The sequence below is a fragment of the Vulpes vulpes genome, chromosome 1, assembly GCF_048418805.1.
Source record: "Vulpes vulpes isolate BD-2025 chromosome 1, VulVul3, whole genome shotgun sequence".
Classification (NCBI taxonomy): Eukaryota; Metazoa; Chordata; class Mammalia; order Carnivora; family Canidae; genus Vulpes; species Vulpes vulpes.
Genome location: NC_132780.1, coordinates 102,158,486 through 102,181,946, shown reverse-complemented (window position 1 = coordinate 102,181,946; position 23,461 = coordinate 102,158,486). Strand labels below are relative to the sequence as shown.

At 35.7% G+C, this 23,461-nt stretch overlaps 1 protein-coding gene across 1 annotated transcript in view; it reads right to left on the bottom strand.

Annotated features, from left to right (window-relative positions):
* Positions 1-5,442: 5,442 nt before the first annotated feature.
* EPHA6 (EPH receptor A6) overlaps positions 5,443-23,461 on the bottom strand; it is an 870,413-nt gene continuing 852,394 nt past the window's right edge. Inside the window, 4 exon segments of the mRNA XM_072721173.1 lie at positions 5,443-7,707; positions 9,146-9,295; positions 18,867-18,938; positions 21,068-21,261. Of these exon segments, the coding sequence (XP_072577274.1) occupies positions 7,593-7,707; positions 9,146-9,295; positions 18,867-18,938; positions 21,068-21,261 (531 nt within the window). The 3' untranslated portion in view covers positions 5,443-7,592.

Sequence of the window (23,461 nt, the reverse complement as noted above, 5' to 3'; positions counted from 1 at the left end):
TTTTTAGTCACTCTTTTTTAATAATTTTCTTTTAATGTGGTAATAGTTTTAACAAAGAACTCTTTTTGTATTCTTTTCGCCTTTTCCTAAATTTTAATAGAACTTCGTCTGTTTTCATGTTCTGTGTTAATGCCTCTGATTTTTAAAAAAATAAGGTTATTATAGAAGATATAACATAACCACCATTTTAAGAAGCATTATTAAGCTGTCAAAGATTGTACTGAATACAAAATAAAAACCCAAGTATAGTTTATGAAAAATGTCCAAAAACATTTATATCCTGTAATTATTCAGATTTTCAATGACACAATCTAAGATGTAATGTAATTAAGAAATTATTAATGTATCAGAAATAAAGCACATATAGTATCTTTAAAATCAAATGTTATTCATTGATATTTGTTAGGACTGCTCACCAAAAAAAGTATTATACCCCACCCAAAAAAAAAAAAAAAAACAAAAACCTCCCATTTCACATTTTTTTGTCTTGGAGGTCTTAAAAGACCAACATTATATCAAAACTCTAAATTTGTAAGAAGAAGATGAGATTTTTGCATAGTATAGATCTATTAATACAATCTTCTTTGAACGCATATACATGGCATAGGAAGAAACAACACATTAAAAGCAAATTAAAAACTTCAATGATAAACATTTATGCACATTAAACCTTATTTTTCAAGCAGTACAGGAATTTAAAAAATCTCCCATCACTGTCATAGTGTCTATGAAATTCAGTATTGTTTTAAAGATACTTTTAAAGATATTGAACTAGATAAAATACCAATGAATATTCAAATCAGATTTAACAATACTCGCATTAATCATATTGACAGAAAAACTAGCTCATTCAGTTACAGATTTGTTAGCAAATGAGTAGCCATTGATTTTGTCATAGAGCTTCTAAAGACCACAGTTGTAAGCAGATTTATTTTAAAGATAAAAAATACGTGGCAATAAATAAAGCATGTACAGTCAAAGAAAAAATTTATTACAGCTTAAATAATGATATTTCTGGGTAAATTATTCTAAAGAGAGCAGAAGTTACTACTTTGCATGAGAAATGAGCTAATAGAATGAATTATATTCTAGTTCCTAAGTGAGTGAAGATGTGTTTAAATGAAAAATCTAACAAAAGTAATTTCTAGCTAAATGCATATATTTCATTCTACAAATTACTAAATGTAGAAGAGAGATTTAATTTATTACAAAGACAATAGAAGAGGAGATTTTAAATTAGGTAAAAATCATGAAAGTGCATGTTTACTTATCTTTATGATTTAGCAGTATTCCCTCCATCTATCATGATTTCAAAAAGTTAAGTGATATTTGGTTTTGTAGAACACAGGCAAATGAAGACTGTTCTGAGGATGATGATCTATAAATATGGCAAAACTCATAGAAATGTTTACATCAAAATTGCTTGCAAACTTAAGCTCATATTTAAGTTATGAAAACAAGAACATCTATCTTCAAAGTTAATAATGCCTAAATATAAAATTTGGATTTAGGTAAAATGAAGGTTCTCATACCTTGAATTTTTCTTTATAATAGTACATCATTTGGAATAAAGGAAGGTTAATGGCTGGGCTAAATGAATAGGAATCCTGAAGTAGGTTGTTCTTTCATTATTTTGTAGAACATTTTAAAGTCATATCTCAGTTCTGATTTATTATTTGAGTTGATAGCTTATTATCTTAACCAAAAGTGAGTTTATTATAACAAAACAAAGACATCCAGGGGTTAAAAAGAATGGAGAAATATAGGTAAGGAAAGAGCTTCACTTGAGAGAAGATTTTTCACTGAGTTTGATACCTTTCTAATTTACAACTCCCAGGGAATTGTGTTGTTAATCTGTACTTCATTTTCTAATCAAAAGTAGAAACCACTTCTTTATATTACATTTAAGAGCAAGAGCTATCTTTCATCCTCATCTGTCAGGTAATTTTTCTGTAATGCCTTTGTTATTCTTGAGGATGAATTAGGTATGTCTAAGGATAGTGGAATTCTTCTTTGAGGTTTTTCCTTTTAAATGAAACAAATCAAAAGTTCTCTTAATGATACAGAGATTTGGTACTATAGTTAACGAGCGTGGAAACCCAAGTGAGAATCTTTCTTTGTTTTGTTTAGAAAGAAACTGCTTTCAATGGGAAAGAGCAAAAAAATCTAATAAAGTGGAAATGAGTTGATATCCTTAAGAGATACATAAAACTTTGTATTTGCCAGGTGTTTTTAAAAGATGAAGTTTATATTATTTTAGTAGTGCTTTGCTACCCTTAGTAAATGAAGTTTTCTTCACATTATTTTTTTGAGATCAAGAGTTGGGCACTTAACCGACTGAGCCACCTAGGCACCACCCCCCCAAGTTTTCAATTAAGATGTAAACATCCTTTTTTTTACACATTTGAATAATATATCATTAATCTGAAGTTCAAATCTAATTACTAGTCAGAAGAAAGAAGATAAAAATTACATTTTGATGACTTGTATCTATCTGTTGACCTTTTTTTTCTCAGAAGTCTCTCATCCCCCTTATAATATACAAAATTTATTTTTATCCAAAGAAATCTTTGAAATACCTGCCTAATATTTTGCTTTTTTAAGGAAACAGTAAGAGAAAGGGGTATTTATGCCTCTGCAACTTAAGATTTTTCATTTCCTTTACTTCATCTAGTACCATGTTAGATCTAGGCATATTTGAAAGAATTTTGTGCAACTATTGCAGGTTCATACTTATTTTTACATTCACTAATACCAGTGAATTGGCTTGGAAAAGAGATTACTCCAGGGTTGTTTTTAAAAAAGGCTAATATTTTCTAATTGGAGGCACCTTTGAGGTAGTGACTCTACCACACATGAACTGAAAAGTTTGCCACTGGACAAGAAAAATCTATAACTTCTAAGGAGAGATTGTCTTAAGAGAATCCTGCAAGATTGTTCCTCTCCGCTATAGGAAGTGTGGAGTGTTTTATGAGAATCTACAGTGCAAAATAAATTTCTCCATAAGGATTGTAAATCCAATTCACACTGGACAAGGCTTTATTGATTTATGTATTTTTTTTTTCCTATGGAAAGAGCTGGCCCTTAGTGACTTGGAAATCACAGCAAACATAGCAAATAGGCTCCAACCTCTAAGTTTTAATCTCAAGAGTTATTTTGAAGGTAAGGACAGTACAGCCAAAATCATCTTTGCCATAAAACCTTATGTGTATAGGAGACACTTCATAGATATTTGTTAAATTGAACTAATGAAGTTTATACTGTCCTTACTGAACCTTTATAATTAAAGATTGAAAGTTGTTGAAAATGTTGATCATTAAACCTAAAAGGCGACTTCAGTGCCTGGTGTCCTAATGGAAGAATAACATCAATTTGACTCAGTGTACTACTCTATCTTTTGGAGTCTTTTTTTTTTTTCTTCTTCAAGATTTTATTTATTGATTTGACAGAGAGAGAGGGAGAGAAAGCACAAGCACGAGGAGTGGCAGGCAGAGGGGAGAAAGGCAGAGGGGAGCAGGCTCCCCACTGAGCAGGGGCTCCATCCCAGGACCCCAGGATCATGACCTGAGCCCAAGGCAGATGGTTAACTGACTGAGCCACCCAGGTGCCCCTCTTTCGGAGTCCTCATGTAAAAAGTATCAAAATATTTTTGGATTGAACATGAAGTAGTAAAGTCTTTTTCTACTAAATGGAATCTGAGCTTGGAAAAGTTAAAGTGAGAATATTAAAAGAAGAGATATATCTGCTTCTAGCCTCTTTGTTGTATAAACACAAGTCCACCAACTGTGAATGGATAATGATTTTTTATTCTAAAAATACAGATTTTTAAATTAATAATTTCCTTATCTAAAGCTATAGAAAAGGATCATCATCATCCATTTTTAAATTACTTTCCAAAGCACTTAATTTCCAGTTAATAAAAAGTTCATTCCCTCTCTGTGAGTGCAAATGCTCTCGTTTATGTGGTGGGACCCAAAATACTAATGTATGGCTCCTGCAACAGTCCCTTCCCTCCGTCTTCAGCCTCTTGTAAAGAGATGGTAAGATCATTTTAGATTTTCCGAGCTTTCGTCTGCTGATAGGGATCAGGGGTTGAGTAGTAGAAGCTGAGAAAGGAAAAGAGAGGAGATGGAGTAATAAAGAGAGGAGACGGGGAGCTGACTGAGCAAGAGATTTTAGGAAATTTAATGAAGGAACAGAAAAAAGAGACCTAATATTGGTGAAAATTTTGGGATAAGAGATTTAACCGACTGATTTATAAAGTAGAACTTTGGTAGGGAAAGATAAAAAAAATGGACTTTTTACATGAAATGTGGTTGAGATTCATTCTTCACCACCACTTCAGAAGGACTTCTGTAAAGACTTTGCTTTTCAAGAGTTGACTTTGGATTTGTTTTTCTTTTGAGGACTGAAGCAGGCCTTAGAACTGTAGCTACAAGGCTGTTTTTTATTCAGCTGATATCTGGATAGGTTTTAAAGAGTAATGCAGGGTATTAAAGAATACAAATCTTTTTTTTTTTTTTTTTAGATTACGGCATGCATAACTTATTTGTCAGCAGCTATAAGATAACTCAGTGCAAAAGTGCTGTACATTTTGATTCTCGGTAAGCCAAGAGCTTTGCAATTTCTGATTGCTTTTTTAATGATTTATATACCTAATCTCTCTTCTCGATTGTACATTGTTTTTATATTTTTCCCCCACATATGCCTTATACTATGAGATAATGAGTTGTTTATAGACTGGAAACTGACCACCCAGGAAATAAAAGTGGTTTCTTCAACTGTCTCGATTTACAAAATCCAAAAAGCTCCTCAGTAGTATAGATCAGAAAATGTAAAATAAAGCAGGTACATGAATGTATATGCATACTGAAGTTATCAAAAATCATTACTGAAGGCTGTGATTTATGTAAGTTACTAATTTTCTTTCTATAATTAGGTTCTATACTTATGCATATTAAACAGTTTTAATTACTAAGTATGTGCACTAGTAATTCTCAAAATATTTCATGTAAAATTTCCAAATAAATTTGGCAACCTAACTGTTAATATTCCTAAATCTTATAATATCCTTGGGATCAGGGGTCTGTGGGTAGGCAATTAAGAAATAGATATCCTTATTTTTTTAATATATCTGTTTAATCGTGCACAAATATTTCAACCATGTGTTTCTGACCATAATGAGGTTCAAAATTACACGTAAGATTATCATGCTTACAGTTCTGAAAAATATGAATGTAATTCTAAAGAAATTTTAAAGAGCATTTGGGGAAAGAGACAGAGTAGAAAGGCAGTTTTATAATACTAGAGGAAGATGTTGGGGAAGGAAAAAAAGAAATAGAAGTTACTCACATATAGAAAAAGATCTCTGTACCTTTTAAGAAAAAAATTCTTAACAGTGAACTTTAATCTTGTAAGTACTGAATGCCCATCTCATAGAAGTTTAAATACTTTATAGAATTTATTTCATCAAACTATACAGATGTTGCTGACAGAGTCCTATGGAAGACCATAATTATTCTATTCCTTATTTTTCTAAATACCTTTTTTGTTGTATTATAAAAATAAATATATATGATTAATAAATTTAATCTGTTTTACATCTGTTCTTATTTAATATATATTTGAAGACAGGTAAATATGGAAATTTTATATTTCCTCTACATGTATCCAGATTTGTGTAAATGTATCAAGCAAACTGCAGTTAGTGTATGAGTGATGCATGACCATGCAGGTAGTGGCTAGAAAATGTTGCTAGCTATTTCTGACACACTTACTTAAAAAGTGATGAATTTCTCACTTTTTTTTCTTTTTAGTATACTTTAAGAAATACTTTAAAGACTCTTCCTTCTAGCTCTATAGAATTTTTTTTTTTGAAATGAGAAAAATTGAGCTGTGGTAGACAAAAATCAGGAGATAAATCAGCATAATAATGTATGTTAAAGGGTCTAGTCTAATGGGACAATAAACAAATCTTAAAAGAATAAAAGAAAGTGAGTCTCCTTTAATAGCAAGACAGCTGCTATTACCAAAAAAAAAAAAAAAAAAAAAAATGTGATTTAGGTAGGAACTGGAGAAGTGGATTGGGCACCTTTGGGTCTTAGATCAGAGAAAAACTGATTTATTAAATAAGCATCTTTAGACAACCTGTTCCTTTTAAAATCTCTCTCTCAACACATCCTGCCTACTCTTCCACACCCAGCACAGAAGCCATTCTGTACATTCACAGGCAACAGCTGATTTTACAATTGAACTTACTCATAAAGCAGCACTTTTTTGATAATTTGCTCAGCATAATTCACTGAAAAATACATTTTCTTTTTTTTTTTTTGCAGCCTCTGAGATGATTATGACAACACATTCTAGCTGTGTTCACATTTTCAGTTACTGTGTTTTGGGCCCAGGTTGACACATGATTTATCGATTTATATATGCTCATGGGTCAGGTCTGTTCATATCCTCTTTGGAACATGCAGTGGTATACTTGTCTCCTGAAAGGTTTAGAAAACAGCTCAGCACGTTCATGTAACTTATTTTTTAGGAACAAAATACAAAAATTCTTTAACTTGCAAAATGCACCAACATCAGCCAACTAAGATGTGTTTATTTTTTGGGCCACCATATAGCTATCATAAAATTGTGTTTAATTACTTTTAGATTAAATCTAAGGCTATATTCTTAGATCTTTTATTCAAAGCAAGTCTACTGAAAATAACTAATTTTCTCAGTGCTTTGATAATTGCTTTTGCAAACTTGTAAAGCTGAACCAAGGGAATAGACACAGTTTTATTTCAAGCTTCACTCTTGATCTTTCTGGGGTGATCTTCATAAGGTAGGAGAGAAATATACTATTGCTAATAAAACTTAGAGGGGAAAAGCCTCTAAGCAATCACTTACTATGAAATATTTAGGACACTATGAAGTTAATTAAAAAAAAAACAGACAAACCAGCCTTAGAAGATTGAAAAGCATAGTATGTTTCTCCCTCTCCCTCCCTGATAACCCCTTTCTTAGTGTAGTCACACCTGACAAGAATTCACCAAATGATATCATTGGTTATTTCTGCAAATACTTCTAACAACATCAGGCATCAACAGTTAAACTATTATAAAATAAAGTAACAATATGATCCATAGAGTTGAATATAATTATCTAAAAGTATTCACGTCAGTTTGGAAGCTACTTGATCACAAACATGAAAGAAAGGTCAACTATTTCTTTTTTATCTACTGTCAAACTCTAAATACATCATTAAGGAAGCCACACCTGGCCAAATTCCTTTGGGTTAAGTTCGTTAACACTTCCCAAATACTGTTGTACAAAGTTACACATCCATGCTGAGTTATTTACCATTTTGTCAGTGATAATCTGCAGCGGGCCAGGGTTTTATCTGCAGGTTATTCAGAGAGGAGCTATGAGGCATAATTTTAAAATCCAGGTTAGAAGAATAAACAAAAGGTGTGTGCCCGTAGTTTGAACAGGAGACTGCAGTTCGTGAAGTGATGTTTGGAGAATCAGAAGAGGGGGTGGTAGAGAGGATATCGTTCATTTTAGAAATGCTGAGGCACAAAACACAAGTGCTTGTAGTACTTTCATACATGAAATCCTTTCTCCTGTATGTGCATCATGTGTAAGCGTAAAGTCTGTATACTGCTGACTATCCGTCTCTGGTGTCCAATGAGTAGGACTCCAATTCTTCTAATATCACTGTGAGAGAGAAAAAGAGACAGAGATAGGAGTGAGGGGAGGAGAGAGAATATGGACATTTAGATCTGGTAAGTACAAGGAGATAAGAAATGAAGACTTACATATGGTAAATATGTATCATGTCAGATTTGCTTTGTGAACTTAACAAAAATTGTATAGTTGGTAAAATGAGAGTTTAAACAGAGATATCAGTGAACATTAAGACTTTGTTACATTTTTCTTCTCCCCGGTGCCAGATAATATATCCAGTCTACCTCAATTTAAGGATACAAAGAAAAATTTCAAATTCAGGTACCAACACAATGTTCAGACATTTCACAGATCTAAAGGGCATGCAGTTTTTAAAAAGATTTATTTACTTATTTGAGAGAGAGGAAGAAAGAGAACGGAGTGGCAAAGGGAGAGAATCTTTTTTTTTTTTTTTAATTTTTTTTTATTTATGATAGGCACACAGTGAGAGAGAGAGAGGCAGAGACACAGGCAGAGGGAGAAGCAGGCTCCATGCATCGGGAGCCCGACGTGGGACTCGATCCCGGGTCCCCAGGATCACGCCCTGGGCCAAAGGCAGGCGCTAAACCGCTCTGCCACCCAGGGATCCCCCAAAGGGAGAGAATCTTAAGCAGACTCCTTGCTGAGCATGGAGCCCAATGTGGGGCTTGATCTTACAACCCCGAGATTATGACCTGAGCTGAAACCGAGAGCTGGATGCTTAACCAACTGAGCCACCCAGGCGCCCCAGGTATACAATTTAGATAATGATACAAATTTTCAACAGTGTCAGCAAAACTAATATATGGGGTGGACGGTATAATGGGGGCTTCATCTGAGCCCTGTGGTCATTCAACAAACTGGAAAAAATGCTGTTGTATTATGTTGAACTAAATAAAATTGCCATTACTATTTCAAAATAATGGCGATTTCATAGTTGGTTCAACCAACTAGTTTTAGTATCTACCTTTTAAGCATATGTTGAACATTTTACTGTACCCAGGCAAAGAATAATTTTTGAGACAACAGAAAAATGTCCAGCTTTTTTAATATAGAGGAGGACCTCTGAATTTACGTGATGGTAACGTATTACTACAATTACTACATTTGATGAAAGTAACAGAATTGATTATGCAAGATTAGTATATGTGAGTCACTATGCTGATGTAAAGTCTGGATGTGAATGAGAGTAATATGCATCTCAGAAAGCATTTACAAATTTTTAAAATGGCTATTGGAATCAAACATATTCTTCCAAAGGGAAATAGTTAAAAGTGTAATGTCTAATTTCCACTAGAATGGTAATTAGCAATGGTGAGGAAAGATGTGGAAATGCCAGGCTAGCATTAGGAAATGTGGTTGCATCACAGTGTTCCTGATACAGTATTTGGATATGTAACTTCCTGAGTGGATTGTCTAAACATGGTAATAAACCTATAGCACCACTTACTCAATGCTCATTCTTGAAATCATGTCGAACGTCGTAAACCCCGCAGCCATGAAGTTATTCTTATATTGCCCCATCTTGATAGAATCCAGCCAGTCACCAACTGTGACAAACAAAGGATATTCAGGAACTTCACCAGGGGACTCTGGCATTCTACAAGAAAAAAAAAAAAAAAAAAATCCATGGAGATTTTTAAAGTCACATAAAGGAAAAAATAAACTTTTTTTTTTTAACCTCTTTTCAGTACTTTTACCTCTGATGTTTTTTCATAGTCCATTAAAACAAATCTCTATTTTTCCATCATATTCACATCAGCCACTTTTATCTGGTCAGTTTCACTTGTCAGTTTGTCTTTTTCTGCTTTTTGCCATTAACCGGGTTTTATACTAGATGTATCTTTTGAGAAAAACGCACATCTTGCTAACTGCTATTTACTTTTTTCCTCTTGCATAAAATTGTGCTTTCAAATCTAGGAAAAGTCCAGTCCTCATAAAGGACAGTAAGTAGTCTTGGGTTGTTCACTCTTATACTTTCTAATCTGCCACTGAATTCTTGCCCTTTTGCCTTTTTTTTTTAAATGTTTGCTCTGATAATCCCTTCTCTCTTTCACAGTGAATTCACTGATCAAGCTTCCATTGATTTATTCTCAAACATTCAACAAGGATTTATTATTTATTAAAAAGCAATTTCTGCTGTTACAGAGTTCAGTTGCATGAGTAAGACTTACATACATCCAAGCCTAGGGTAGGAGAGCCCAAGGCATGGATGTTAATATAGCATAAAACAAAGTAAAATCAACGCAAGTTTGGGTTGACGAGAAAAAGGAATCCAGCATTGATAGATCTTAGAATAAGTGATACAGACATCTCTATATTTGTTCCTAATATCTAATGCAAAGGGCATTGCAGTTGGGGATATTTTTGTAGTTTTTGTTTTGTTTCGTTTTGTTTTTTGAGAGGATAATGAGGGTGGGGGTCGGGAGAGGGGCAGAAGGAGAGACAGAATCCTAAACAGAACTTGATCTCACAACCCTGAGGTCATGACCTAAGCCAAAGTCAAGGAGTTGGACGCTCAACCAACTGAGCCACCTAGGAGTCCCGTATTTTTATAGTTTTATAATAAAAATAATATAAAGGCATTACTCTGGAAAGGCTAGCAGATGTGTGTGTATACATACATAAATACGTATTTTTGTATGTGTATACATGTTCATACATATACATATTTATACAGGATAGTTTCATATAAACTAAAGACAGAATAAACATGTAAGTAACCTTAGAAATTATAGTAAAATTAACTAAAATTTGTGTATTCAACTGATTCTGGCAATAAACTATATTCTATTTCTCCTTCTAGAAATACATGAAAATAGTTAAAAATATTTTATATGGTTTTACAAAATACCCAGCAGTAAAAGTGCTTTTATAGGCATGTTATTAGCCCTCTAGGGTAATAAATATATCATTTAAAAATTACTAGGTTGAGAGTTTATATTAAATAGTGGAGCAGGAACCTATTTTTTTTTTAAGTTTGGTATTTGAGTCAAATCTATTTTCTAAGCAATGAAAAATATTCCCATTAGAAGTGAATCACTGAATTATTTTTATTAGAATACTGAAGGTTAATCCAAATTTCATTTACTATGCTTTTAAGTTTTTATAAAATTAAAGAATGAAAGAATCCAGAGACTTCACTAGATCCATAGTTTTAACATTCATATTTGAAATACTTCATCATAATAGTTTTTATCATTCATATTTGAACTATTCCAGCTTTAACTAGACACCAATAGTATATGAACACATATGATGAAACCACATGAAATAAGAATTCCTCCACTGGGAAGTAGAATGGAGTACACATGCTATATAACTGGTATTGTTCTGTTAAAAATATATGAGAATAGGAGTTAGGTTTTAAGGTTAGTGCCTAAGGTAAAAACATAAAACATAAAAATCTCTAATAATCAAAGTTACCCATAAAAGTCCTTTAACCAAAAAAAAAAAAAAAAAAAAAAAAAAAAGTCCTTTAACCCTGAAATCACCAGGGCTTGGGTCTTTAGGAACACGCAAGTCAGAGACATTCTGCATGGCCATACAAGTTGTACACTGTACAACTCTTGCAGATTCTGAAAGGGGGCCCTTGGGATTTTTCAGGACAGAGTCCCCTCCAGAGGCCTCAAGTTCATGTCTTTGGTTTTTCTTTGATTGCTACATTGGCTTCCCTTTTTCTAAACTGGGGTCTGGTTGAAGATGAGGATGAAGGTGAAGAGACAATGTGGAAAACAGGGGTTTTTCCTTTTTTTAAATTTATTTTTATTTATTTATTTATTTTATTTATGATAGTCACACACAGAGAGAGAGAGGCGCAGAGACCTAGGCAGAGGGAGAAGCAGGCTCCATGCACCGGGAGCCCGACGTGGGATTCGATCCCGGGTCTCCAGGATCGCACCCTGGGCCAAAGGCAGGCGCCAAACCGTTGCGCCACCCAGGGATCCCCGGGGGGTTTTGCTTTTAATATATAATTTGAATTTGCATAAATTATATGCATTTATCTTGTGACCACATTGTGGTCCACACTGAGTCTGGTAATCCTGAACAATGACTCCTATCCTTTTTACTAGTACTCAATCCTGTTACTGTATTTCCAATTTGGGAGGCTGTTAAAAGCTACATGCTCTTCTTTTGCACAAGTTGCAATGCTATTTTGATTGTGGCCTAATTCATTCAAATTCATATCAGAATGATGCATGATTTGACCCTAAACAAAGATTAGTTATATCCAAGGGTTGAGAACATTTCATAGCATCTACCAATAAATCCTTTATTATTGCTATATTTGTTGTTTCCTAGAGGCATTCATATCGATAGGAATTGTAAAATAAGCAAAAATTCATATAAAATACAAAATAATCAAGGTATCTACTGCAAAGAGTTAAATAGGATTTTTAACTATAGTGTTTCTCCAAGTCTTCACTATTCTAACGTACAATGTGAACATATAAGAGGATTAGCAATAGCTTCTGCATTATTTTCCTAAATGATCTGACCAGTTTCTATAAAACACAGTTTAAGAAATACTGCTGTGGTAAGTTCACTAAGTTTAAATATCAAAATGACCAGGGCACCCTTACTGCTTATTAACATAAAGCCGCACATGCTCGAAAACTGAATGTCCTATTTTAAAGCAATGTGGCTCCCACATCTTTTAATTACTTCTCAGGGAAGTTTGTTGAGACTGGACAAAATTAAAAGAATGTATTTAAGTGACTTCCCTTCATACTCCAATGCCATTCTTGATGCACAGAGAGTGTCATATGACATCCACTTCTCTCTCCTGAGATAACTCTGGAATAACTCTTGAGCTTTCACAATTTCATAAAATTGGAGTAGAAATGTAATTCGCTAATTTTATGTCCTTAGTATAGAAAGGTCATGAAAGGACATTCTGTATACCAAACGACTTAACCAGCCTATTTCTTTGTTGAAAAGCATTCACTGTTTGTTCCCAGAACGTTTCAATACCGTAATTCCCTTTCTCTCCACACGTCTTTAGTAACCTAGTTACTCTTTGGCCTTTCTACGATGGCATTGGCAGTTGATTTAGTAAGGTCAGGGCCCCCTCATTGTTCATAGCCACCGTGCAATAACTTTTCTTTCACCTTATCTTATAACGAAGTTGAAAAATGCTGCTATTTTCTGGCTTTGAAGGCTGGGTTCCATCACCCTCACATGAATTCTCTGGAATATTACCTAATAAACAATAAATGCCCTTTCTTATCAACCATGTACAATGATAAATTCAGTGCACTATTTGCTGAGCACATAGAAATTTGTGCTATTTGGTGATTAGTGGGAGCTGCCCACCTGAGAAATGTCTTTACAGCAAAATCAGCAGCTCACACTGAAAAAAGTATATATTGTAGAACAGAAGGTCAAAGGTCTATCACTTTTCTCAGAAAACTGAGGAAGGGGTAAAGTTAGGAAATTCTAAATGTATAAATGATGGTCCATTTAGATTAGAGAGAGGACTGGAGTGTAGGTAGAATAGGTAATGACACAGCTTAAGGTTCAATAAATATATACTTGTAATACATCTAAATATGTAAAAATGAGTAGCACTGATAGAGCCAATAATTTTTTACTCTAATGAGCCCTTTGAGTTCATAATAGTAGTAACCTTTAAAAAAAAAAAAAGATTGATTTATTTACTTTAGAGAAAGAGAGCATGACTGCAGGGGAGGGGCAGAGAGAGAGAGAGAAAAAATCTCCAGCAGACTTTCCATGGAGCATGGAGCCCCACGTGGGTCTTGATCTCAGGACCCAGAGATCATGACCTGAGCTGAAACTGAGTTGGTGCCCTAGGTGCCTCAGTACTAGTATTTTAATTTAGAAAGTTCTTATATAGATAATCAATAGGTATCAAAACTGCCAGCAAAAAGCAAGAAGGTTTTTAATCCTTAAAAGTTTTCCATGTTTTATATTTATCATGCAAATAAAATGGTAATAGATTTATTAAGAATGATTCAAGAAAGGTTATACTTTGAGAAACACTACTGCAAAATAAGATCTTATTTTAATATGAAGTCATCACATGCTTAGCAGCTTTTCTCTTCTTACTATTTTTTTTAAAGATTTTATTTATTAATTAATGAGAGACACAGAGAGACAGGCAGAGACACAGGCAGAAGGAGAAGCAGGCTCCCTGCTGGGAGCCCGATACGGGACTCGATCCCAGGATCACGACCTGAGCCAAAGGCAGATGCTAAACCACTGAGCCGCCAGGCATCCCTCTCTTGTTCCTATTCTAACAAAACTTTTCCCCCCTAGCTCTTACATTTATATATGGTTAGCAGAACTGTACATATTAGGTCCATTCTGTTTGATATTGCCTTTATTTCAGTTATTTATTAATCTTTGCATGTTTCAGTAGTATTCATAACTATTAATCAAATGAGTGTATAATATTCTACATGTTGATGCTTTATAATTTAATTCCCTTAAGTTAGGCTCCTAGGTGGCTAGCAACATTTTTTTTTATTATTATTACAGATGACTATGCAGTTTTACAGCATGTTATCTTTTTGCTTCAGTTGAATGACTTCCTTTGGGAACAATCCATAAGATAGAAGAATTTTTTTTTTTTTAAAGAGTAAGTTAAAATTCCCTGATGGCAGGGACCATATCTCACATATCTTTCTATCTTTCTATTTTCTGTTGGCCTTAGCACAATGCTGAAAGTATTACAGGAATTTATTAAATATGTGATGATTTAGATTTGAATATTCTCTGTGGAAAAGTTTGGTCCATGACATAATGGTGACTCATGACCATCTATTTTCATTTAGTTCCCTCAAATTGAAGAGTTAAGGGCCTCTTGTTGGTGTTTGCTGATCTCTGTCTGTAGGTTTCAGAGTGGAGAGAGAGGCAGCCATAGGTGGGGGTGAGGTGGCCCAGGGCAAAGGGACTCAGAACCACATCAGCAGTATCCAACTTAATGTAACTGCTTTCACACGTGTTTATGATCTCAAAACTCAAGTATTACACTTCACTCTATATAGTTAATCCATAAAATAATCTTCTCATATACAAACTACCTAAACTTTGAAGGAAGAATTTAATCAGATAAAAATGAATACATTGCCCTCTCTGCAAATAGGCTGAATAGCAAACTTGAACACAAAATAATAAATGAATTTTGATATACTTAAAAAATTTTTAAGTATAATTTTACTCAAAATGTTATAAAATCTAAAACGCATAGAACCATGCCATATATTTTGTGACTATTTCATACTTGTGGGCAATATCTCATGGTTCCAAACAATCTGCTTCTCCAAAGTGTTAAACTGGAAGAATGCCTTTTATTTTCAGTAAGCCTTCAAGTTTTTTTTTAATTGATACGATACGATGATTTAATTCTCATAATGATGATAACTAGCAGAAAGTAGGAAGGGATGAAAATTTTATTTTATTTTATTTTTTTTTGGGGGGGATGAAAATTTTAAAATTGTAGCTGTGTTTGAACGTTAGGAGGGATAGACGTGGAGTAGGAATAATACTGCTTAAAAATCTCCTATAATTCTGAGTACCCAGCACATTGTCCCTATAGCTAGAGTGACAGATCACTGAACCTCATGGAAAGGCAATTTTTGTGAGAAAATAATATAGGAACAGAAATGGATTTCTTATCACATGCTAACTACAATTCATTGGCAGTAGTTGTCAAAATATGGTCTTAAAAAGGAGGCTATAGCAGCATCTGGGCTCAGTGGGAAAGAGTGTTGTGATGATTAGTAATGTCTGCCATAACGAGGAAAAGAAGGAAAGCATATATTTGCCAAGACTGGAAAAATTCAATCTACAAAATGCCTGAGGAGGTAATTCTCGAACTGCGTTGCTGCCATATTTTCCTCATTTCTCTATTTTGTTGTAGTTACTACTTTCTTTTTTTTCAAGTAACGTTCTTCAAGTGGCTGAATATTATAGGAGGATGTTGAGGGGATATATTGACTATGTGTTTGCTACTTATTCCCATGAATGAGGACATATACTCTACATCCTTGTATTTGCTTAGTAGAACATAAAATAACAGGCTGTGCCCCACTACAAATTCTTTTTGGGATTTTAATATACCCCATATATGAAGTCTGATTAGTCCACAGAAAATCTATGTGGAAATGTAAAAAAGTGTACTTTCCTATAATCGTATTTCTGAAAACAGTACCGTATTGGGAAGAATCTTGCCATTTTGCATGACTGTATACTGTATGTTGGGAAGAACAAGGGCTTTGCAGTTGGTGGAGCTTGTTAAATGCCCAGTCCACTAATTACCTGCTTTACTCTTTGAGTCTTTCTTTCCTTACCTGAGGGATAGGGTTAGCTAATAATAGTGGATTAAATAACCTTATATATAAAACTGCCTAGTACAATAACTGACACATAATAGGCCTTCAACAAATGGCAGTAATAGTTGTTATTGATGATCTATATTGGAATTTTGATCAGTATTGGTGTTGGTCTTAACATCAGTATTATCATTAGCTTGTGCCAACAGTTCATGTGAATTAAATTCAGATTTTATAACAGGTGGAAGTTTCACACTTCCCGATTCATGTTTAACATTCTGTCTTCCTTCCACAGAGCTTTGCTAATCACTCAATTACAACACTGGTTTTGGCTAGCCATTCACTTCTCATGGAAAATATCATCAAAAGTTCTAGTTATAGAAATTAAGACAAGTTGTCTATGACTTGGTATATAGAGATAAACAACCAGGCAAGTGCTGATTATGTATAGCCTAGACAGCTTTGAGCAAGATCTTTTCAAAATGAATGGAAAAATTCACATCCAATTGTTGAAAGTTATTGCCCTCAGAAGGCAGCATTAGAGGTGCTGTATGCATTGGACAGAGGAGGTGGTACCATTTACTCTTATATTTTACTTGTGGATCTCTAAAGCAGAGGCTCTTAATTATGATACTGGCTTGAACTTTCCCCAACATTCATGATTCACACATCACTGGTAGCCAAGTACTTGGAAGTTCAATAATAGATTTATGTGCACTAAGGAAAGTGGAGGCTCCAGTTCTTAAAAGCTAAAGTATTTTAAGATCCCTGACTGTGGCCCAGTGGGTAGTGAGAATATTCCTCAGTGTCTTGGCCTGAGCATAACATGACTCTATCATGGACCGGTCCATCTAGTAGTCAACTGCTGCCCATCCCTGGATGCCACTGTTTTAGCTGATGTCATCAAAGAGCCCATAATCTGTAAAAAAAATTTTGTCAGTGCTGGGGATCTAGAGCAGGGACGGGAGAAAAATGTTATCTTCTCATTACATGGCAGCACTGTCCAAAAAGGCACTGGCCAGCCGACTTCAACCTTAGTGCTGTGGCGTATGGAGGAATCAGGGGTGAGAGTTGAAGAAGCTGGAGAATGAATGTGTGGTAGAATGTGGATGAGGTAGGGAAGATTGGGCCGGGTGAAGGAACACTCATATTAATATGTCATCAGTCTACTTTATGCTATTAAACCACTGGATCTCAGAGGTAACTCTGGACTCCATGGGAGGATGCTCGACTTGGGGTGGAGAGTGGCCATAGCATTTATCATAAAGGTCAGGGGAAAGGGAGCAAGAGGTGTGTCAAAGGTCATGGCCAGGCACTGCTCCTGAGGCCATTCTCTACATAGCTTTGGCCTTCAACTGGGCCTTTTCTCCCAGGGGCTGTGCACCATGTGACAGCCACAGACACTTCTTTAAAAGGAGGTTATACACTTCAACACTTTTATTCAAAAGTGAGGCTAGTTTGAAACTCGCATTGACAAAAGGATGACTACATATACTAAAGAGGCACTTGTGCAAACTATTTTTTTGGATCAACTGGATTTAAAATTATACTCATAATATGGCCATGTACATTTACACATCCGCATACTTAAGAAAGTAGGAGAGAAGGTAAGAGTGTTGGCAACTGTACAGAGCTCTGAATATTTCCATGGGACTGTGCCAGGCACAAGAATATCAGCATTATTTGGGACGACCATTCCAATGAAAGCTTTCTCTGACCAGTATCTTTTTCTATTGGGTGTCCCGTCTTTTGAGAGGAAAAATTGCAGACACAAGATTTATAAGATCTCTGATATGCTATTATAAAATTATTGAGCTGTGGGTTGCACAGCTTTTCTCATCATCCCCGCCCCCCCACCTTGGTTGCCTTAATTTCTTCACCTCTTACTATTCTGTCAAGAGGAAGGATAAAAGCTTCTCAGGTGAATTGTTGAGAAAAAAAGCAATTAGAGTGGAATAAAAACCATGGGGACCTAGTGGATGAGAGAGTTATGTCAGTATAGAAGTGTGAGAGAAGCCTGGCAGTCTGGGGATACTTGAGAGTCTAATAAGAGTACAGGTGAGTTTAATCAGAGTTGCTGTGGATTATACATTTATACCCTTTTACCTGTTTGAGAGATAAATAGGCAGAGAGATAGAAATTCTACTCTGTCATGTTTTCTTAATCCAACATCACACTAAGACAGATGACTGGGCTGTAGGATTCAGGGGAAGGACAGTGCCAGTCTTATATGCATAAAACAAGCCACACGTTCTTCAGCTAACATCGCTATCCTTCATACCATGTCTCTTCCCCTTAAACGGTCTCAGTTCTCTGGGATCAGGGACAGGGTGGGTGGATGGCATTGGAGGCCAAAGGGGTGGACAAGGGTAACCTGCTCAGGCTGCTATGAAGATAAGAATGGTGATAATGGTTCAGGAATGGTACCAGTAAGAACTCTGTTTCCCTTTGTTTCTCCAAGAAAAGTGTATTAAAGGCAGAAAACACTAGCACAGAGATCTCTGTCAGAAACAAGGATAGCAAATCCATCATAGAAACTTTCCATTTGGTCTCCCAGATATTAGACTTTAGAGGCGAATCAAACTGCCAACTTTATACAAAGTACCCAACTCCTGCCCGTGTATGGGGGCACCATCTCACTTGCCAATTGCTGACCTGTCTGCAGGATGACTGCACATCCCATGAAACCATAAACTTCTGGCCCTAGGACACAAGCCCTCATGTTGACTTTACCTTGGGATCATTTTGACTTTTTGGCATTTTCTCATCTTAATGCATTCATCGGTATTTTCCAACTATGATAAACATTCATAATCTTGAAAAAGCAGGGAAGAAATTATTTTATCTGCTTTTCTTCAAAAAGAAGGCTCTTACCTGCCTGCTTCTACAGCCATAGAACAGTTAGAGAGCTCTGTTGATGGGCACTGGCTGTGGGGTCCGTTAACCCTATACCACAATGAGAGGCCCGGATTAAATGAGTTCATTTTATAGATAACCAAAGTTCTTTTCCATTAACGCATCACTCACTGCATTAGCTCATTCTCTTCAATGTCAACACGCACCCATCTCTTCAATAAAACTTACGCAAAAAAACCCAAGAAACATTTTCTCTAACTACTTTGCTTTCCCTTCAGAGACAGGTTACTTAGTACTTTATATTGCTTTTCTCTCCGACCTCATATTTACTCCTGCTCCCCTGCAATCTGTCTTACACGATTTTATTCAAATGCTCTTGCTAAGGCTGCCCATAAATACCTGGCCACTAAGATGCTAAAATCAGTGGACCCACTTCAACTTTTTATCGTGCTGGAGCTTTGTGAAGACTTGGACGTTAAACTCCTTGAAACTCTCCCCATTTTTTTTGGCTTCTGTGATACTGCTCTTTCCTTGCTTTCGTTATTACTGGTCCGGCTCTTCTTTCTCGGGCTCCTTTGGGTACTCTCCCTGCGGCTATTTCTTAAATCTTGGTGTTCAGGAGGGTTACACTTTTTCCCTCTATTAATTTGCATACCTCACAGTCTGCATGGCTCAACTCAACTATGCATGAATCTTCAGCTATAGTCTCTATGTTGATGAGCTTCAAATCTTCAGCCCAGACCTTTTCATCTGAGGGTCAACCTACAAGTATAACTGCTTATTGGACACCTCCACCTCCATGGCCCACAGGCATCTTCAATTCAGCTTACTTGAAATGGTCTCATTTTGATTCCAAAACCATATCCTCCTTCTTCTCTCTTTTAGTGGTAACACTACCGGCCAAGGACAGTTAAGAAAGCTCGTTTAAGAAGGTCACTTGACAGAATCCTTGACTCTTTTCTCTCCTCTTACCTCCTGCCCCCAAACTTATTCCCATTTCCTGAGTTCAGCCCTAATCTTCTGTAGCTTGCGTTTCTGTAAACACATAACCGACTCTGTTTCCAGTCTTGTTCCTTGTTTCACACTCAGTCTAAATTGGCTCTAGAGTGATCTTTTAGGAATGTAAATGTGATCATGCCATTCGCTTGCTTAAAATCCCTCACTGAGTGCCCTTTTATGATAAAATCCTAAGTCATCCCTCCTCACTCCCGCCCTTTACTGCTTCCTCTGTTGGACTGCTTTAGGGAAGATGGGCTAGAGTAATAGTTTAATCTCTAGCTATTTCATGCTTGGCTTCACTTTACTGAGGATGCCAATTAGTGATTTAGAGGTGAACTCTTATGTGCTCTGCAGTGAACTGAGGCCTGCTCAAGTCGTCCTTGAAGAGCCTTTGGCCTTATTATCACAAAAAACCTGCACTGACTTGAACCTGTAACCTAAAGCTGAACATCTGTATATCCTGTTGGCCGTCCCCTGACTTAGGAAAGTGAGCTTTGAAAATGCTTTGGTTATTTCTCTTCTGATTTGTCCTAAATAAAGACATATACTCTCAATTTGATAATATTTTAAATGTAATCTTTTCAGAAATGGGTAATAGTGTTTTTTTTTCTTTTACTCTCCCCTTCTTATAATTGTTTTTTAGAGGGAAGTGAGTAGGTCTTCTCAACTCTAACTTTTATAAAATGGTATATGAGTGCCTTCATTTTCTTGTCTTGTCATCTATCTCTTTCTGGGTTTAGGAATGGAAAGTAACAACAGCTGGGTGTGATCCTATCAGCGGGAAACATCCTCACTCCTGGCTGATTCACAAATTGCCCCTGTCTTGCCTGCCATTTCAAATAGAGAGACAGAACATAGAATGGACAAGAAAATTAAAAAGGCTTCAGATACACACAAATTCTACTCACGGAGGTAAGGAAAGACCATTCAACAAAGAAAGGACATACAAACACCAAAGACTCCCGCAAAAAAATTTAACTCAGAAAAATTAGATTTGCAGAAGACAAAAGGAGAACCTGTTTTCTGAAGACAAAAAAATCCATTTAAAAATGTTTTTTTTTTCACAGCTGATAAATAGAATATGGTTTGTATAAAATATTCTAAAAGGTGTATAACTAGACAGTTATCATGGTAAACTTTCTGCTCTCTACCTGTTAGTCTTGTCTACAGCCTGAAAGAAATGATTGTCGAGGGGGGAAAATCAACACTATGCATCTTACACAAGGATGTCCTCCACCAGCGTGTGAAGGGCACTGGGATTGCGGATCAGTTTGTCAAGGAAGCTGACAATGTCAGTAAATTTTGGTCTGTGATTTCTCTCCTTCTGCCAGCAATGGAGCATCAGCTGGTGTAGGGATGCTGGACAGCCCATGGGAGCCGGAAGTCTATAACCTTCTTCAATGGACAGAATGACCTAAATGCAAACATACACAAGTTAGTCTCTCACTTTTTGGGACAAATAACACAATATATGCTACATTAGAATTCCTTTCTATACAGGAAGTAGAAGCCAAAATATCAGTAAGCATGAAAACTTGTGGGTACAAGCAGTCCAAACAAAGATAAATACAAAAGTTGCAAGTATCTACGTTAATAGCTGCTGACACCTCTTTGAGGAAAATATGTTTTTAAACATGTAGTATTCAGAAGGGAGGTTAAGCTTCATCACAATTTCGAGAAATATTTCCTGTGCGATTTAGCTGGAACATCTCAAAACCCAATTAGGACATCAGAAAGTTAGCATAAGATTGATGCATTTTTGTGCAAACCACATGTGACAAATGCGTCAAGTAAAATTGTACCTCTGCTGAAGCAATGAACTCCTGAGCCATTTTTTATCCTCTTATAATAATGTCAGTGTGTATTCTTTTGGTGGCTTTTGTTCCTTCTTTCTTCTTTATTGCTTGCTTAGTTTCTCTTTGCTTACTTCTGGCTTTCCCTGAGTCTGACACTGATATGATTATGAAGTCCTCACAGAACTTCTAAGGTCATTCAATCCTCCAAATGCTATCAGTGGCTAGTTTAAGGGCACACAGCAACAGGATCACTCAGCGTGAGTATCTTCGGGGCCAGGGCTCTGCGTAGAATGTTTTGTTCTCTCTGTCCAGCATGATAGCAGGTAGTCACATGCGGCTGTTGAGTGCTTGAAATGTGACTAATAGAACCAGGGAACTGAATTTTGTGTTTCAGTTCATTTTATTTCATTAAAATTTAAATTGAAATAGCCACGTGTGGCCAGTGGCTACTATATAGGACAGGGAAGCCCTAGGAAAAGGATTGTCTAAAAGAAGCCAAAGTTACAACACAATGACAATAAGATGGGATCTATCTATCTATCTACCTATCATTTATTTTTGTAGTTAGGAAATCGCATATAAAATAAGCAGGAGAGTTATCTATTTCATATGTGGCCCACCTGGGAATTTCCTAATAATGCAATATAATTGATTCTAAATTTATAGAACTTATTTTTTTGTGATGTGTTCAAAATATTCATGTGACCCTTTATCCATTTTTTAAAGATTTTATTTATTTGAAAGAGAGAGTGAGAGCATGAGCAGGGATAGAAGCAGAGGGACAGGGAGAGAGAATCTGAAGCAGACTCTGTGCTAAGGGTGGAGCCCGACATGGGGCTCAATCTCACAACCTCAAGATCATGACTTGAGCCAAAACTGAGAGTCAGATGCTGAACTGAGCCACCCAGGGGCTCCATCATGTGAACTTCTATTCTTATGTCATCCCTAGGAGAAAGGAAAAGGAGGTGGGAGCCTAGGAACAGACCAATAGTTAAAAATAGGCACAGCCCAACCTCATCCCTGCCCTCCATCAACAACAGAGATAACAAAACGCAAGTGGTGATACTGTTAAGTGGAGACCTCTTTTTATTGTAGCATCAGCTACACACTTTCAGTGGTTTATAAAAACATATCTGAATTTCTCTTTCAATGGACACTTTTTGACAGGACTCTGAAATATCCATAATTTATGCTAGAGGCAGTCTGCAAAAAGGAGCAATAATATGCCTGCAAGAACCTCTTAACTGCTAAGTGTTAGCTTTTTTGTTATAGGGAATTTCTCATAATCCCATCAGTGTCTTTGTGACCAGAACACTCTAACCTGTCACGATACTAGCATTTTTGTATTCATTTCATCTCATTATTGAACAGGATTTTTTCTTATCTGTTCTCTGATTATTTTTGCTATTAACTAGTTTTGCATCTTATAAGACCTTTTCCAACACATTTTAGTAAAACAGGATGCATGTGAAATGCTTGTATAACATCAGAAGTACTGTTTTGGAAAGCAACTAAGAAAAATAGGATAGAATTCCATATAAAAAGACTGCAAAATCCTACCCCAGGAGAGCTCTCTCGTTGAATTACCACAGTTACCTACTTATAAGTGCATAGAATAAAACAGATGACAAGTGAAGTTATGTTTTGAGAAAAAAAATATTAGCTTCTTTTATTGAGTATCTATCATGTTCTAGGTGATTCGCACTTTTTTTTTTCACTGAATGCTTAAAGTAACTCAATATGATAGTTATTATCCCTATTCTTTTTTATTATTATTTGTGTAGAGCCCAACATGGGACTTGAACTCACGACCTAAGA